General features: G+C 49.5%; 1 protein-coding gene across 1 annotated transcript in view; it reads right to left on the bottom strand.

The window, feature by feature from the left end:
• The window catches only part of Galnt10 (polypeptide N-acetylgalactosaminyltransferase 10), a 228,785-nt gene that overhangs the window by 115,992 nt on the left and 98,729 nt on the right, over positions 1 to 14,064 (bottom strand). Inside the window, exon 4 of the mRNA XM_004629453.2 lies at positions 282 to 384. Within this exon, the coding sequence (XP_004629510.1) occupies positions 282 to 384 (103 nt within the window). The remainder of the gene's footprint in view (positions 1 to 281; positions 385 to 14,064) is intronic.

Raw genomic sequence — 14,064 nt, 5'->3', positions numbered from 1 at the left:
CTGACATGCCCACCGGCACACACCTGCTGACACACCCACCTATACACACCTGCTGACATATCCACCCCCACACACCTGCTGACATGCCCACCGGCACACACCTGCTGACACGCCCACCCACCCACACCTGCTGACACACCCACCTATACACACCTGCTGACATACCCACCCCCACACACCTGCTGACACGCCCACCGGCACACACCTGCTGACACGCCCACCGGCACCCCCCATGCTACCGCAATCACGGAGCCCCCCCCGTGGACACCTGCCCTCCGTACCCACGCGCTGTGCATCCTTCCTGATGGCCTCCTTGTCATGCCAGTCCTTTAGCTTCTGCCCATCTCCCATGAAAAAAGGCTTCTTCTGCCGACTGCGTGAGCCCTGGAAAGAAAGACAAAAGTTAGGAGAGAGGAGAAAACCAGATAAGGCCAGTGGCACAGCCCCCAAAATGACACTGCCTCCGGAGCCTCTGGGATGGTCCCCGTGTCTCTGTGATCTGTCCCTTCCCTCAGTCTGCCTTCGTGGGATGACCATGCGCCAGCATGGTGTGCAAGGTCCAGTGAGACTCAGCGTCCACCCGCAGGACGGCCCAGAGCTGCAGGGCAAGGCCTGAGGCTCCACGCTTCTCACCCAGAGAGATCGTGCCGCATGTAGTGTTGCCCAGCAGAAACAAGGCGTGAGCCAGACCTGTAATTTGAATTTTTACCTCTCATGTTAAGAAATAGAAATAGATGGAATTAATTTTAGTAGTATATTTAATTAGCACAATACAATGAAGCATTATCATTTCAATGTGCACTTTGTGAGGGATTACTGAGGCGCTTTGCATTCTTTCCCGGTGGCGCTGCCTCTCGCGTCCAGTGCGCACCGTGCACTGCTCACTGTGTTCGGTTCAGACCCTCTCCAGGCTCTAGAGCCTCAGGTCACTGCAGCTACATGCGGGCATGGCGCGGGCAGGGACTCCTGGGGGAGCGGCCTGCAGTTCCCTCCGCGTGAGAAATGGAGAAGGCTTCCCGGGCATGAGGACAGTGGCTGGGCCTCGGACAGCAGCGGAGTGCAGCGGGTGGGGAAAAGGGGCTTGGGCGCAGCTGCACGGTGCAGGTGGAGAAGGAGGATGGGGGCTGGGCCGGAGGGACAGGAGATCTTGGCACAGAAAGGGACACTGTGTCTTGGTCATCCCTGTGGTCCCAGGGGTGCAGCTTCAAAGAGGGTGAACATCTGCCCAGTGGGTGAGAGTACGTGACACAGAATCAGGAGGCTGGAAACAAGAGTCGCATACAGCAGGCCAAGAGCTGGCCTAGCATGGCCTTTATCAGTGTCCCGAGAAGAAAGCCTGTCCTCCTGGGCCCCTTGGGAAGTGGCTTCTCTAATTAAAAGAGGCTGCATTTCTGGGTCCAGAGTAAGCTCAAGGGGCTTGTTTGTAGTTTGGGGTTTCTCAAGCGGAAACCATACAGGACACATCTTATAAGAGTATTTTACAATGAATCATCCAAAGAATCACATACAAAGAGCGCAGGAAATCTGTCCACACACTAAGACCAAAGAATCTAGCTGAGGGCTTGGAGCCTAATAACCTGTATAAGTCCAGCTGAAAACTTAGAGCCCATAACAATGCTACACACGAGTCCAGCTGGAGGCCTGGAGCCCACGGCAGTATCTCAGGCAGGCCTGCTTCACCAATCTGTGCTGGGAAGGCCCAGAGGTCAGAGGTGGAAGCTAGAAAGCCTGTGCTAGTGGGATGAAGAGCCTGTGCTAGTGGGCTGAGTGGTCTGCACTGGAGCCAGGAAGCGATGCTCAAGTTGAGGACCAGAGCTCCCCCAAAAGCACCACAGCCATCCTCAGCAACAGTGAGGTCCTGAGCTCCTCCAAGGATGAGGAGAGCCAAGTTTCCATCAGGAAAGCCAGTGTGACGAGCTTCTCCAGGAGACGGAGAAGCCCCATCTTCCTCTCCAGAGCCAGGATGTGATGTTCACGATATAAAGCAGAGCTCCCCCAAAATGAACTGAAGCCATTCTCAGCATCAGTGAGATTCCTAAGCTCTTTCTCCGTCGAGAACAAGGTCCTCCAGAAGAACAGTCCAAAAGAACCAGCAGCTTCCAACAGGTCCAAAAGCTTCCCTAACAGCCTCCCTCTTCTTCTCCAGTTCTGCCTCTTATCCTGCTGGCAACAGTTCGGGGGGGGGGGGGCTCCCATACATGCTAGTTCAGCTCATCTGGGTGTAACAAGTTGACCCCAGCTGGCAATCCACCATGGGGCCGACATTCCCAAGCTGACAGTCATGTCCAACACCCCGCACAGCCTGCACTACAGGGTTATTTAAGCACCTTCCAGGCACATGTAGAGGTCAGTGGCCTTCCAGATGACCCTGCCAATTCCAATCCTACAGACTTGTTCCTGCCATTATGGCAGCAGGATCTAACAGTCCTATTTCCAACATAACTAACTACGAGGAACCTGAGCTAACCATCCCTAAACTGGTTTGATAAGACTCAGCTCATCTTTGCATTAGCAGGTCTTCCACAATGGCCCAGCATCCGTAGAGCATGTCTCCTGATGACAGCAATCTTTCACACTCCCTCAACAGGCCTTTTTTAACTGCAAGAGGGTAACTCTGGAATTTGGAGTATTAGAAGTCTTGATCAGACAAGAAGACTACAAAAACAAAGACGTGTGCCTGGAACCAGTCCTAAGGGCTCTTGGAAATCACAGAAGCTGAGCTGTGAGGTTCTTAAGGGACTCTAATCAGCTCAGAGGGTTCCAAATGCCTCGAGCTTGGGCTCTTCAGGAGGTGCCATAGACACTGCCCTGGGAGGCAGAGGCCAGAGCCCCGCCCCCGCTCAGGGCTGAGTGCATCTGTTTCCTGTATTGGGATTCCACTGAAAACCTTTCACTACAAGCGAACAGGTGACCACATCCCCCAGACAAGCAAATGTACCTGGAAATGGAAAGGCCACTTCCCTACGCCAGATGGAGAAAGGTGCTGGCAAAGCTGTTTGGTGGCTTTTAGGAAGTCTGTAGGTTTTATTTTTTGTTGTTGCTTTGTTTTAAATTCTAGCTTTCAAAAGTAGGAGATTTCATATTTTATCAAGATGTGTGCCTTCTTCTAGAAACCCCAAAGGTCAGTCAGTATGTGGGTGGGGCTCCCCCAGGTCTGTAGCTGGGCTGAGTAAGGGCTGATGAGTATTAGAACTTAAGGACTAAGAGATCAGATGTTCTGGAGGAGAGGGAGCAGTTATCTTGTTCTCCAAGGAGGCCCTGAGACAGTGAGGGTCAATGGTGGAAGTGCTGAGCAATCAACGGTCATCCTAGGATGCAGAAGACGTTCCAAAAATTGGGTCAGGCTCTGATGACACAGGAAGACAGCCTGCTTACTAGGATGGGGTGGACAGAAGTCAAGTGTATGGTTAGAGCCAGTGCTTCTAATTTTCCCGTGCAGTATAGTCACATGGGGACTCTTGTCAATGAGCTGTGACGAAGATGGTCGTGGTGGCCTAACTCTGCATTCCTAGCAAGTTCCCCAGTGATGCTCATGCTGCTGCTGCACAAAAGGCACACTGAGCATCATGGGCCTGGACACCTTCGAGAGCACATCCTGTGTCTAAGGTCCTGTGAAGAACTGTTTCCTGACATCCTTGAGGGGGTCTTCTGAGGCTGCTGGAACTGGGGCTTTAGGGTGGTCTCACAGTCCTGACCTCAGAAGCCAACTCCTTCAATCTTGTTCTCAGAATGGAGGAGGAGATGGCTGAACTGACAGCTCCATGACCTTTGCCTGGGGATGTGCCTGCCTCTCTCTCTCTTGTCCTTTCCTCCTTCCTCCCTCCCTCTCCCTTCCCTTCCCTCTTTTCCACCTTCCTTCCCAGGATCTGCCAAGGTTCCCTATATAATTTTAATCGGTCACATTAGGTGAATCTTCCTTAAACCAGGAAGACTTTGGAGCTTGCTGACATTAGGAGATTGAAACATCTAAAATATGGTTGTTTGGGCTGACCGAATAGCTTAGCAGATTAAAGAGCCTGCAAGCAGAGAGTTCGATCCCCAGGCATGCCGTGCCAGCCATGGCAATTGAGACTGGGCATGGTGGCATGCACCTCTAATCCCAGCTCCTCGGAGGCTGTAAACAAGCAGATCACTACAAGTCCGATCTAGTAGTGAGATCCTGAACACCCTGTAGACCCTTCCCTAAAATATAAAAAATAAATAAATAAAAAATAAAGACATACAATACAGCTGTTAGAGTCTTCTTCAAATACTGGGACTAAGCAGCTGCTCAGAGCCATCCAGTCCATCTTCCCCAACTTACAGGCAGTGGAGCTGACCATGCTATGAAGCCCACACAGGCCCGCTATGAAGCTAAGGCCGGCAAGGACAGGGACCAGGTCCCGACTCGCAGGCTGGTTGGTAGTGGGAAGAGCCCTTGTGGTGGGAAGGCTGCAGAAATTGGTGGCACCTCAAGTTTCCCACCTGGAAAATGGAGAGACAAGCAGCCCACAGGACCTTGAGCTGAATGGAGAAACTCACAGAGAGCACAGCCTGAGCACTCCTACAATCCGCACATAGATTGCGGATATTCACTCCTATAAGATATTAAGAAGCTACTGTAATCTGACATTTCACCAAATCACCTTGATGCAGGACTTGAATTTTACTAGAAAGGTTAAAGGGCATTTAGCCCCCAAATCACAGAGGATATAGAGCCCAAAGACCCTTGCAATCCTACTCACAAACTTTAATAAAAATTGTGGCCAATGTCAGTGGTTTGCGAGTCTCTGAGGTCTATCCGTGGCAGGTCTGGAGACAGTGCAGCACATGGGAACCGTCACCAAGTGTTTGCAGATCCCAGCTCTGTGCAAAGTAGTGTGCTAGGCACCGCACTGGAGGTGCTAACGGGTATACGGCCAGACTAGGCCCTCTCAAGGTGGCTTTGGGACACAGGCACCCTCATTATAAATGATTAACATTCCTGGACCTACTGAACCAAGTAAGTCAAAGTATCTCAGGAACCATTCTGAACAGGCTAAGCCAAAGTATCTGGGAACAGGTCTCCCCAAAATGTGTTCATACACAGGACTTTGATTCATGGTGAAGTTGGGAAATCACTTGTTTAAATCCAGCTGCCCCACTTCACAAATGTGAAAGCTGAGGCTAAACAAGGAGGACCAACCTGCCCTAAATCCTATACCCTGCCAGTCTCAAATACCAAACCAGATGTAGCTGTTTTCTTCCTGGGACGTGCGTCAAGCCTCCTCTAGGTAGGGACACCTCTGTCTCAGCTCCTCTGTGTGCATCCTAGACCAACTTGTGGCTCCACTGAGGTCCTAGCTTGCTGGTTGCTTGTCTGGCCCACTGAAGCAGATGCTCTGGTTTAATGACTCCTGCACATCCTGGTTCTAGTAAACCTAGGTTTTACTTCTCAGTCAGTTGAGCCCCAGTTTCCCTGGCTGACATATACAAAAACAAAACAAAATAAAACAAAAAAATAATAACTGCATCTGTTCTTGGGATTTGAACTGTCTGTTCTTGGGATTTGGTGAGGATTAGCTGAACTAACTTGAGCACGAAGTATTTTTAGCTCAGTGTCTGGGACAAGGTTAGGTCCTCTCAAGGAGAGCTACTGACACATTGTCTTTAAAGAAATGTGGCCATTAAGCTTAACCAGCAGGGTGGCTAGTACACGGGAGGGCTACACTCAGAGGATGACGTACCATTAGGAGGTGGGACCTAGCCGGCACGGGTCCCTCGTGTGTGGCGCTGGAGGCTGCGTCTCTCCCTACCATCCTTCCCCTGTCCTCTGCTTCCCAGCCACCAGGACCCGAGCAGCTTCCCTCCTCCATTCCCTTCCACCATGATGCTCCTGCCGTGGTGCCAGCCAGCCACGACCTGAAACGCGTGGAGCTGTGAGCACACAGACCACTCTGCCCTTATGGTCTGGGTATCAGGTAATGGAAACGCTGAGAGAGAGCTGATGAGAACAAGTTCTGTACTGCAGCCACGATGACTATGTTTAGGGGAACAGAGGAAGAAATGGGACTCTAATAATAATACTGTTACAGTTTGTCTCTAGATGTCCCCCCAAGGCCTCACGCAGTCACAGGAAGGCTTTTCAGCGGTGGCTAGGATTAGGGTGTGTGATCAATCAGTAAAGCAGGCTGCTCTTAGGCTTGGCCTAGTTCCCAGCAGCATTAAAGGTGTGGCGCTACTTGCCCTAAGGGGAGCCTGGCTTTTCTTGTCACGGGAGGTATTTTTACCCTGCTTACTCTTGCCTGCCTGCCTGCCTGCCTGCTATGGACTGTCTCTCCTTTGGGGTACCCTCCACCATGCCGCCCTGCCTGGAGCCAGCTGTCTATGGGGCTGAAACCTCCACAAATTGTGAACCAAATACATCTTCTGTCCTTTACTTTGGGTGTCGGATACTCTGTCCTAATAATACAAGGATAATAACTTAGGGAAATAACTAAGACAAAAACCATGGATCCTGAAGAGGCGGCCTATTTCACACCTGAGCCAATTCAACTGGCTCTTGCTGATAACAGGATTTAGAGCATTTCCTCATTAACACGATGTCATACGCCCAGGTGGAAACTTAGTGTTCTTTAAGGAAAGGAAGAAGTTGTTAGCTACAGTGGCATGCTGTAATAGCAGCCAATGCCACAAGACCTTTGACAACAAGGGAGCAGCAGCAACACTTGCAAAAAGGCAGCAGTTCTTAAGCGGCAGCCATCACTTAATATTGCGGATAAATCACATCTGGATTTTTCCCTGCAGAGGTACTTGAATTTTCTTATATTCTGTAAACTCGAAGATTTGGCTCTGAAACCTGTGATTATTTTCTTTCTCGGGCAACCATCTCTTGCTGCTTTTCTTGCCCTTGGTTTCCAGAACATCCTTTTTTGCTACAGGAGGCAAAGCAGGTGGGAAGGTGTGCAGCAAGGGAAGAACATTTGTGGGGGAGGCTGGCAGAATTAATGTGGAAATCACATTAAGCAATAAATTGGAAATGCATTTTGACTGGCTGCCCTAAATAACCACTGTGGGTATCTGTGTGCTTTTACTTAACATTCCACTAAAAGAATCGATTAGTGTTCAAACAGCTACACACTCACACACACAAATGGAATTTTAATCTTTGTTTAATGACTATTTAGTGTGCCTGGCACCCTTTGGACAGAGGGAAGGATAGTGGTAAAGCAAGCCAACTGTATTCTGCTCAGAACAAAGATGCGCTGAGGTGCATTCCTCAACCCCAGGACGGCAGACTCGACAGAGCCTGGTCTGCAAGGACACTTGCACCTCTGGCCAGGCCAGGATGCACCTTCCAAGCCCTGCAAGGGTGGAAAAGAAAATCAGCAGGTCATCTGCTTCCACTGGGGTCTGAGGCTGTTTTGTTTCTTTTTAAAAAAATTTTACGTTTTTGGTACACGGTCTCACTATGTAGCTCAGACACATACTGATCCTCTTGTTTTCAGCCTCCCCAGCGCTGGGATTATAGGCGTGGCGCCACTACACCCAGACTCAGTAGCCAGTTCAGTGCACCTGAGGGCGGGGTGGGCGGATATGTGGTACGGGGTGGATTGAACCTGCACTTGCCTAAGCAGGCGCTTAGTCCGCTGAGCTATCTCGCCAGCCCTATGAGCTATCTCACCGGCCTTGAGGCTGTTTGACAGCCTGACTCTGCTGTAGATGGGAGGAAGGCTTGTCCCCACCCTCTTCTCAAGGAACCCTACAAAGGCACAGGAATCATTTAGCTTTGAGATTTAACCCACCCTATATGTGATTCCAAACACTTGTCTCTCTATTAAAAAGGTTAGTAACCTTATTTTCTACCCCCCCCCTCCCCCAGCTAGACAGTCTCAGGATGAGCAGCTTGGAGGTTATACTCCAAGGAGCACCCAGTGAAGCTGCCTGGAGCCAAAAGGACAGTTACGTTAAGTCAGGGAGTTTGGACAACTGGATAAATGTAATTCTTTATGAGTTCTGAGGTAATAAGCTGTGTTTTTATTCATTCCCCTGACAACTGATCATTGAGGGCCTCCTATGTCCAAAGGAGACTAGGAGAGACAAAGATAATTAAGACAGTCCAAGGCTCAACAGTAGTATGGCTATAAGTATAAAGGGAAGGGACAAACACATCTCTAAGAAAGGAAAAATCACATATATATGAAAAAGAAAAACACTGCAACTGTGCCTTGAAAGTTACTCAGATAAATTCTGTAGGCTCTTAACAGGGCCAAAAGTTAAATTCCCTCCGGGAAGGAGTCCTAGGAGGAGGAGTCTGCCAGGACCCTGCAGGATGGGCTGCCCTGTGACTGGTGGCGAAGGGGGAAGGAATCCAGCAGCGGAAAGCACGTCCCAAAACACAGAGGCTGGGGAGCAAGGGGCCTGCGTACTGAATCCCAGGAGCCTGATCTGGCTGGAGCAAACGGGGTGCAAGAGGGGATCACGAGCCCTAGACCAGGAGGAAGTCGGGATCCGAACTTGCTCCCAGGTTTGTACTGCTCAGCAGGTGAGAGCGGAAAAACACAGCCGCAGAACTCCAGAAGGAAAGCGTGTCCCTGCCCGTCCGCCTGCAGAGTCCCAGAATCATCCTCTTCCCGTGCGAGGTGCTGGGAAAAGGCGCTTCTGCTTTCATCGGGAGGAAATGTTCCCTCTTCAAAGGCCGCTTTTATTGAAGTCCCCGCACATCCCTTAGAGGAGGCTGACTTCTTCTAGCCCCTGCTCAGCAGGCTGCTCTTTTAAGGTAACTTCCTTCAGTTCAAGCAGGACCAAGTTATATAAGAAAACAGTCAACCCTCAAGGGTACTTAGGGGACAAAGGGAAGGCGACACTACAACCCAGCAACCAGGAGACTCAGATTGCTGAGCCCTATCAGGCAAGCCCTGCTGTCCGAACCAACTGCGGTCAGATCAGTTCCCCTGCTGTGGTACCTCTGCTGTCTGCGCACCGAGCTGCAGGGATCTCAGACGGAAGGAGGAGGCCCGTTGCCTGGGGGGAAGGTTACTCACAACAGGAGCTATGGTTTGAAAAGGCTGAACCGGTGTTTCCAAAGGGCAGAACCTCAACTCACACCCCTCATCCCACTCACCCTGTGTTTTGCATAGACAACTCCAGAAAAGGGCACTTGCTACATAAGGTGTGAAGGCTCATTAGAAGAGTTTTTAAACAATAGAGAAAGAAAAAAGCCAAGACATCTAGGGATGTCTGTTATCTAAAGGGCAAGTGCAACCTTCAGTGAATCTTTCCTTCCATTCCAAAAGAAAAATTGCAACAATTTTTTCAAGGTAAGGATCCAAATGTCTTATCATGGGGAGAAAAAAACCCCAAATCCTTCATAATAAATATGTTCATTTAGTCTGGCATCCATTCATGTACAAGAAATGGAGCAAGGGCCAAGCTCTGCTGAGGGCAGCATGGACAAGAGCCCTGTCTCCCATAGTGGAGAGGGGTGTATGTGTCAGCAGGAAGCATAAAGTTTAACCCAGAACCACCAATGAATTAAAACAGCTGTCACAGCAATGCATAAGAGAGGTACCCCGTGCGAGGAGCCCCTCTATTGCAATCTGACCGGTGGGCAAGCCTTCCCTGAGGAATCTGCAGAGGTGATGAACTCAGCAGAGAAAAACAGCACTACAGAGAGGGAAACGCAAAAGCCCGGAGGCTGGGCCAGCGCAAAACATGGAGAGATGGAGGGTGAGGCTCACAGAGAAAGAAGGAAGGACGGGAGAGGAGGGCAGGAGGTTGCTTTTCCCCTCTGGAGATGCCTGTGTTTTATATAGGGAGGTGGCAAGAGCAGGCGGCATTGCAAGGACTCTGGCAGCCACGTGGAAGGAGGATCAGAGGCCAGGAGGAAGGAGACCACCACAGCAGCAGCAGCAGCTCAGGCAGAGAGGACCACAGCCCTACGAGGGAGGCTGACGTGGGGACGGGAACACATGGAGCTGGGTTTTCATTTGGTCACCTGTGGACGGGGCCAAAAAATGCAGCCTGCACTTAGCCGCTGGGGTTGCAGTTCATTCATAAAGCCCGATGCCCTGGCTCCCATGGGTGCAAACAGGAGCCTGGGACTTGCCCCTGCTTCTGTCCTGGTATTTAGTTCAATACATGTCATGTCTAAGTTTCAATATTGCCCAGAGGAAGAAAAGGAAAAAGAAAAAAAAAAAAAAAAAAAAAAAAAAAAAAAAAAAAAAAAAAAAAAAAAAAAAAAAAAAAAAAAAAAAAGGAAGAAAGGAACTCAGACCCTGAAGAGTTTGGACTCTTAAGTCTTTTTTTACCTTCAAGTCGGTGACAAACAGTGAAAAAGAGAGCGGTCACACTGGAGAGGCGCAGAGCTGCCCACCCTGGTGCTCGGTGCGTGTGGGCCCCCTCTGTGGCAGCCCCAGGCCCGAGCTCCCCCAGCCACCTGCAGCATGGGTGCTGCTGAGGAGGGAACCCACTCTCAGGAGAAAAGGATTCTCGGTACCTCACGAGGTCCTGTGATTGTTTCAGCCAAAGACACAGAAAGTGGTTTTCATGCTGGAGATAAAACTGCCTCAGCTGGATGCCAGGGCCATGGTTTGTCTTTGTATTCCATAGGCGGCTGTCAGGGGTGATTTGGGTTTTATGTTATTTTCACTTTAAGTGGGGAGTTTATTACAGTCTAACTCTTCCATGAGATGAGACTTGATTATCTTATTATTGTCATTATATCCACTTTGTAGATGCCAAAACTGAGGCTTAGAGAAAAAAAATCAATAGGAAAGCACTTTGCAAACGGCCCAGCAGTGCGGGAGCATAATCTGTCACAGCTGCTAGCTCCCACCACACGCATCTCCAGTAGCCACGCACTCACACAAGAAAACCTCACGGAAGCCAACCATCCTTCTGCACCCGGAGGGCAGTTTGCTGGGGGTTAGAGAATCTCAGCTGGGCAGATGCGTGAACAGCCATGAAAGTCCCTCTCAGCAGTGCTTTTCCTGAGGTGGGAAGAGTGAAACACACCTGAGGGCCCTTGTCTTACCTGCAGCAGCTGTGGGGAGGTGGAGAGTCAAGCACTCCTGGCAAACCCGACAACACACAAGTTCTAACCTCTCAGAGATGGGAATATACAGGACTGCGAACATATCTAGTTAGTCTCCTACTTGGGAACTTGGACTGAGCCAGCAAGTGAGAGAGTCATTGCCTTATAAAGAGGGAGGATCAGAATGTGCTTGTTGGCTTTCCTGTACTATGACAAAATACCTGAGACAGTCAAGTTATAAAGAGGAAAAGTTAATTTACAGATATCATTCATGAGGCAGATTCCATAGTGCCCCTATATCCTTAAGACAACATAACAAAACATGTAGGTGTACTTGATTTGGAACTAGATTTGTGTCACGGTTCTAGTGCTTATGAACTCCTGTGGGGATCTGCTCAGATTGAATCAAAGCTTGGGGAATGTAAGGATGCTTCCAGACAGTTCTGTCCCGCTGTCAGCACAGGTGCACAACAGGGCACAGTTGTGTAACCATGACTTAGCTGTAGACAAGCATTCCTACACCAGGGAGGCCAGCATGAAAGAATGTAACTAGGTGGTAACAACATGTGCAGGGAATACACAATAAAGACGCCAGCGGCTCTTGCGCTCTGCTCACGCTGCTGGCTGGTGTTGCAGATGATTAGCACAGGCACATCCTTTGACCTGGGACCTCACCTACATGGATGGCACTTATTACGGACTAGCTCTAAACTGTCCTCCCAAAGGCCGGCAAGATAGCTCAGTGGACCAAGCGCCTACTTAGGCAAGTGAAGGGACTGGGGTTTGATTCCTGGTCGGCCCCACCCCCGGGTGTGCCGAGTTGGCCACTGAGACCAGATGTGGTGATGTAGGTCTGTAATCCCAGTGCTGAGGAGGCTGAGAACAGGAGGATCACTAGGAGTCTGAGCTACATAGTGAGACTCTGTACCAAAAAAAAAAAAAAAAAAGTCCTCCCAAAGTGTCATACGTTCAGAGGTAGGACTTTTGAAGGTAACTGGATCATGGGGCACTGTAATCATCAGTAGACGGATGCGCTGATAGTTTTCTAGCTGGATGTGCTGTTAGGAGGCCTGGCCTGGCCAGAGGGATGTGCCACGGCGGCTGTGACCTGGAAGGGTGTATTCCTGTCCCTGGTCCCTTTCTCCCACCTTCCCCACCCCTGCTTCCTAATTGCTATGGCTTCCTCCACGCGGCCCTTCTGTCATGCTACTTGTGTCTTAGAGCCAGGCCACCATGGACTGAATCCTCTGAAACCATGAGCCAAAATAAATCTCCCCTCCTTAAATTGCAAGTGTCAGGTATTTTGTCCCAATGACAGAAAGGTGACTAATACAGTACTTTATAATTTACAAGACATCTTTATGTAGAATCCCCATTTTTTCATCTTAATCACGTAGGATAAAAGCTGACATTATCAAGCTATTGAGACACTGTATTCTTCCCTGTAATCCCAGACTCTAGTCTGTATCAATTCTGGCTCAAGTGGCCTTGTACAGTCAGCCAGTGTTCCATTCCTGCTGTAAGATAGATGAGTGACTTCTCAAGTACACCTGGTAGATAGTGACCCAGGGCTTGAGTTCTACAACCTTCAGTCTGCAGGCTGCTGGCTGCTCGCTGCTTGCAAAGGTCTTCCAGGAAGGGTGGCTGAGGGGGAGGGAGGTAGCAAAGTAAGATGGCAAGTGTCCCTGGTGGGATATAGGAGGTGTGACCCCAATGCGGCACACATGACAGTTTGCCCAGAACACCCCACACTACTACAGATGGAGCCTTTCTCCAGGACTGAATCCAGATGCATGCACTAGGTCACAGCCCCTGACCGGAGCCCTTGGAGCATCCTTACTGTGCTTGTGAATTCCATCTTATTTGGTGATCATTTGATTATCTTTCTCTTAACCAACTGTGAGCCCCATGAGGGTAGGCGATGTCAATTTTTTAATGAGCAAATGACTGAATAGAGATTTTTCTGTTCTAGCTTTTCTAAATGAAGGGAAGGTCATGCAGGGATTAGATATACCCAATACAGCCACAAGGACTTAACACTATAAAAGGATTCTGAGGATTAACTTTATCCCCTGATTAAATGGCTTCAGGTCAATTTAATGGACTGCAAAAACTCTAAAGAGAGCTGGCTCACCTGATCCTAAAATCATTTGCAAAAGATGCAACAGGCTTTGAACTTTTGCACCTTCCTTTTCCTTTCATTTTCAAGCTGTTTTCTGTCTAAGTTTGTGAAGGAAACTGCTGTACATCCCTTAAGAACTACTCTCCTTTTCTTCCACAGTAATAGAACTTTTAGCTGGGAAGGGGACTGCTCAACAGAAAGATGCTGTTTCCTGGGTGTCCCTGCAGCTCCATGCGGTCTTTCTGAGTTTGGTCCCAGGAGGCGTGAGTGGAGAGGTGGCGTGGTAGGTTCTACGAAGAACTATCTCGTGTGCACCCTGGTGTCTGTTTTCCTCCCTTCCACTACCTTGCAGCCCAGAATGCAAATACTCCCACCATGGAGCAGGAGGTGGAGAGCAGGCCCTTCGTAACTCCCCACGTTAAGGAGTTTGGCATCTGTGTCTTCCGGGGCCTCCTTTGGGGTCCTCTCCAGTGCTTATGCTCCCCAGCTTAGAGAGACCCTTTCTAGAAATAAAATACTTAAAGGGTTTGTGATGTAGCTAAGTGTGAAAACGTTGGATTTAACCCCACACTGCAAAACAGCTGAGGGCTCACCTGTCCCAATTTCAAGGCTTGCTCTGTGCGAGCAACGGCAGACCTTTTAGAGCGTTCAGTGATAAATTCCCGTGGCATGCATGCTGTAAGTTCCTCACGCTGCTTACGCCAACAGTGACAGGGAAAGTATGGTGCTTGCGTAAGGACAGACAAGTGATCAGCAGGGAAGGCTGGAGCGTCCAGATTCATGGCCCGTCAATTTTAAACGAAGATGCAAAGGAAATTTAATAGGTTAAGAGTCTCTGCAACAAATGGCGCTAGAATAAGTATGGGCCTACATGCAAAAAACCAAAACCAAACCAAACCAAGTCCTCTTCAACCCTTATCTCACACTACTCACACTATGTACTTTGTAA

The sequence above is a fragment of the Octodon degus genome, unplaced genomic scaffold (genome assembly GCF_000260255.1).
Source record: "Octodon degus isolate 3935 unplaced genomic scaffold, OctDeg1.0 scaffold00029, whole genome shotgun sequence".
NCBI classification, from domain to species: Eukaryota; Metazoa; Chordata; class Mammalia; order Rodentia; family Octodontidae; genus Octodon; species Octodon degus.
The sequence above is the reverse complement of the archived record's forward strand: the minus strand, read 5'-3'. Positions and strand labels throughout refer to the sequence as shown.